Source organism: Marmota marmota, unplaced genomic scaffold (assembly GCF_001458135.2).
Source record: "Marmota marmota marmota unplaced genomic scaffold, marMar, whole genome shotgun sequence".
Lineage (NCBI taxonomy): Eukaryota > Metazoa > Chordata > Mammalia > Rodentia > Sciuridae > Marmota > Marmota marmota.
Genome location: NW_026000205.1, coordinates 8,751,708 through 8,755,104, shown reverse-complemented (window position 1 = coordinate 8,755,104; position 3,397 = coordinate 8,751,708). Strand labels below are relative to the sequence as shown.

Genomic DNA, 3,397 nt, shown 5'->3' with positions numbered 1-3,397 from the left:
GGGAGAACAGCTGAGGAACAGGGACATGGAAGGACAGGGAGGCACAGGAAGGGAGAGTGAATCAGGCAGGGGGAGTGCGCAGAGGCGGGGAGGGGGAAGGAGCTGACAACTGACAACTGCCCAGACACCCAAGCCCTCAAGACCAGAAGACATGCTGCCCCCCCCAAGCGCCTGGTCCAGACAGCGCCCTGGGCCTGGGGCCTGGCCCACCTGGCTTTTCTCCGACTACATGGAGCACTCGGGCCTGGCTCTCATCCCCGATGGGCTGCAAGGAGACAGGTCGTTGCGGCAGGTGGCCTGGGGGCCGGTCCTCCCCCGCCACCCAGCACGGCACTCACGGCGTCTGGGTGGGTCTGGTTGGGCAGCCTCAGCGCCCGCACGTAGAACCGCTCCTCGAGCTGGGTGTCCCTGGGGTACAGGGGCGCGAGCTTCTTCCGGATCTCCCGGCCACGTGCCCGTAGAGCCTGGTATTGAGGGTCCTGAGGAGGGAAAGGGGGTCAGCCCGGACAGAGTGGAGCCCCCAGCCATGGACCTCAGTCTCCCGCAGGGTCTATGGGACCCTTCTTCTGGCCCCGCATCCTGAGCTGCCTTTCAGGAACCTCCCCCACCACACGGCAGCTCCCGGGCCAAGGCTCACATCTGGACCCCGGGACATCCTATTGCTCTGGCCACGCGGACAGGCTCAGAGACGGACATGTGACCTGAGATGAACTCATGAGACCGACCCCAGGACCTGACTGGAGCCACCAGGACTGTGTGCCTGACCCCTCGTCCCCTTCCCCAAGGGCTGGGGATGCGAGGAAAGCACAGCAGCCACACCTGAAGGAGCCGAGGAGCCGGCTCTCCCACTACCACCATGCTGCCTCCCTGCCCACCCACCAGGCCCACCAGGCCGAGGTGGACGCCCTGGGTACCTGCTGCACTTGGCTGCTGTCCTGGTTCACCTGGTGGAAAGAGATGGGGGATTAGCAGGATCAACGCGCAGTGTGAAGGTCAGCCGAGGCCAAGGGATCTGAGGCTCTGCGGTCACTGCTCCGCTGGGGCCTTCCCCCTGTTTCTGCTGGGAAGCCACAGAGGCCAGGCGACAGTGACCACACCTGCGGCTGTGTTTGTTTATTTATGTGTTTTCATTTGGGGCATACCTTAGTTTTCTCAGGGGGGCTCTACCACTGAGCCACGTCCCCAGCCCTTTTTACTTTTTATTTGATTCTTGCTAAGTTGCCAAGCCTGGCCTTAAACTTGAGATCCCCTGCCTCAGTTTCCTGAATGTCTGGCATTGCAGTGTACGTGACCGGCCGGCTGCAGCTGCATTTATCCCCTGCCAGGCTCTGGGTGACAGGCCTCACATGACCTTACCTCATGGCCACTCGGTGAGGCCAGCGCAACGTGATCCCCATTTGGAGATGAGGAAACTGAGGCTCAGGGAAGGAAAAGTCTGAGAATGTGGACCCAGAGGCCTGCCCCCAAGGGCTTTGGATGTTCTGAACCTTCCATGATCCAGAGCAGCTGAGGGCATCAGACAGGTGTGGGTCTAAATGCCAAGGTGCCCACCAGTGCTGTGTCCTTAGGCCAATCTGTTGCCCTCTCTGGGCCTCAGTCGCCCCATCTGTGACGTGAGACGATGGCAGGGCCTCCCTGGCAGGGAGCTGGGCAGCTTCTCCCTGAACATTGCAGTGAGCTCCTCTGTCTGTGGCCACCTGCCTCATGCACAGCCCAGGGCCCTGCACAGGGAGATGGAATCCCTGGGGGGCGAGGCCTCTGCAATTCCTGACTGCAGGACTGAGGCACATCTGCCTCTGGGGTCTCAGTCTCCCCAGATGAAACCCTGGGCTGGCACTGTTCCTGTCGCAGAGCTGCTGCCAGGATGAGGAATCTGGGCAGCACCGGCCAGTGCCTGGTGCGCACTGAAGGCTCTGTAATGTCTGCCATGGGGGGACGGGACCCCGGGCCTCGTGCTCTCTACCACTGAGCTGCAGCCCCAGACCTGAGGTTGTTTTCGAGCCCTCTGTGGCAGAACCTCTTGGTTTCCTAACCCAGGATTCCTGCTTTCCCCTTCCCCGTGGAACCTGCTCCACTGGACCCTTCCCAGGCAGTCCATGGTGCGTCCAGCTGAGGCCGACTCGGAGCAGCCTAGGCCGGCAGCAGGGCCTCCATCCCCCTGCTGATGACGGGTGTGGGGTGGGGCCTGGCCCAGGAGACTGAGGGGTCTCTGCTTAGGGAACTGTCTCCCTGCTCCTGGAAAAGGCATCAGGCCAGAGAAGTCTGTTTCCTCCCCTGGCGGAGTCAAGCAAGGCGATGGCGCACTGCGGCAGCCACCATGGAGCTGAGACAGAGACCGAGGGCAGGCAGGGCACCGACGCTGCAGGTGCAGAGGGACAAGGGCCTGGCGGGGGCACGGGGAAGAGCTGCTAAGTCACCCTAGGGATGCCGGGTCCTGGCCACTGTTCCGTGAAGCTGTCGTGTGCACAGTTCAGGCGCCTGTACTGGACGGGACCTCACTGCCGCTCCCCACCCGCTCAGGGCCCATGCTCACCAGCAGGGCCCGCACGGCCTCTGTCACAGCCTCCTTCTCTGCCTCCAGGCTCCGGATCTGCTCTCGAAGCTGCCTCAGCTCCTGCCACACTGCAATCTGGGGGTGGACGCAGGACGGAAAAGGTGAAGCCCTGGCTCCTCTCTGCGGCCTCGCCCTGCTGGTCACCTGGCCGGGTGGTATTCCCAGGCAGAGCCCCCCGCTGTCCCCAGCAGCCTTTCTCCCCACCCCCACTCAGAAGAACCTTTCCTGATGTTTTGGTGGCACGTGGCGCCCCAACGAAGACAAACTCCACCCTCCCTGGCAGCTGCTCTTGTCCACGTGACCAAGACATGGACGTGCCTGTGACTCTTGGGTCACCTCCCTAAAGATAAGACCCCATCCAGGACTCTCTTTTGCTCACTCCCCTTGGACTAGACCATGGACCCGGAGAAAGGCCGACCCCTGCAGAAACCGATTCCAGGCTTAAGGAGTGACCCAGAGTAACGGGTGTGGACTGCGCGTCAGTGTCCCCTGATCCAAGTTTTTTGGGTTTTGGTACTTACTGGGGACTGGACCCTGGGGTATTTACTGCTGAGCTGGGAAGGGGTATATATTCCCCAAAGATAAACTTAAAATAACCCTTTTTACTCTAAACTTTTTAAATTTGGATTCATCAGGACTTAGTGCTGCGGAAAGGCATATGTGTCCAAAAAATGTACATAAGCCCAAGGTACTTTGGAAGGATATTCTAACAGGACAATGGAAAGGTCCTGACCCAGTAATTGTCTGGAGTCGGGGGTCTGTTTGTGTGTTTCCACAGGGAGAACAGCAGCCGATTTGGATTCCAGAGAGATTAACCAAGGTCCTGACCCAGTGATTGTCTGG

At 60.5% G+C, this 3,397-nt stretch overlaps 1 protein-coding gene across 1 annotated transcript in view; it reads right to left on the bottom strand.

The window, feature by feature from the left end:
* Positions 1-85: 85 nt before the first annotated feature.
* The window catches only part of Sars2 (seryl-tRNA synthetase 2, mitochondrial), a 9,786-nt gene continuing 6,474 nt past the window's right edge, over positions 86-3,397 (bottom strand). Inside the window, exons 2-5 of the mRNA XM_015497048.2 lie at positions 2,534-2,629; positions 915-944; positions 339-479; positions 86-265 (exon numbers count right to left, since the gene is read on the bottom strand). Of these exons, the coding sequence (XP_015352534.2) occupies positions 137-265; positions 339-479; positions 915-944; positions 2,534-2,629 (396 nt within the window). The 3' untranslated portion in view covers positions 86-136. The remainder of the gene's footprint in view (positions 266-338; positions 480-914; positions 945-2,533; positions 2,630-3,397) is intronic.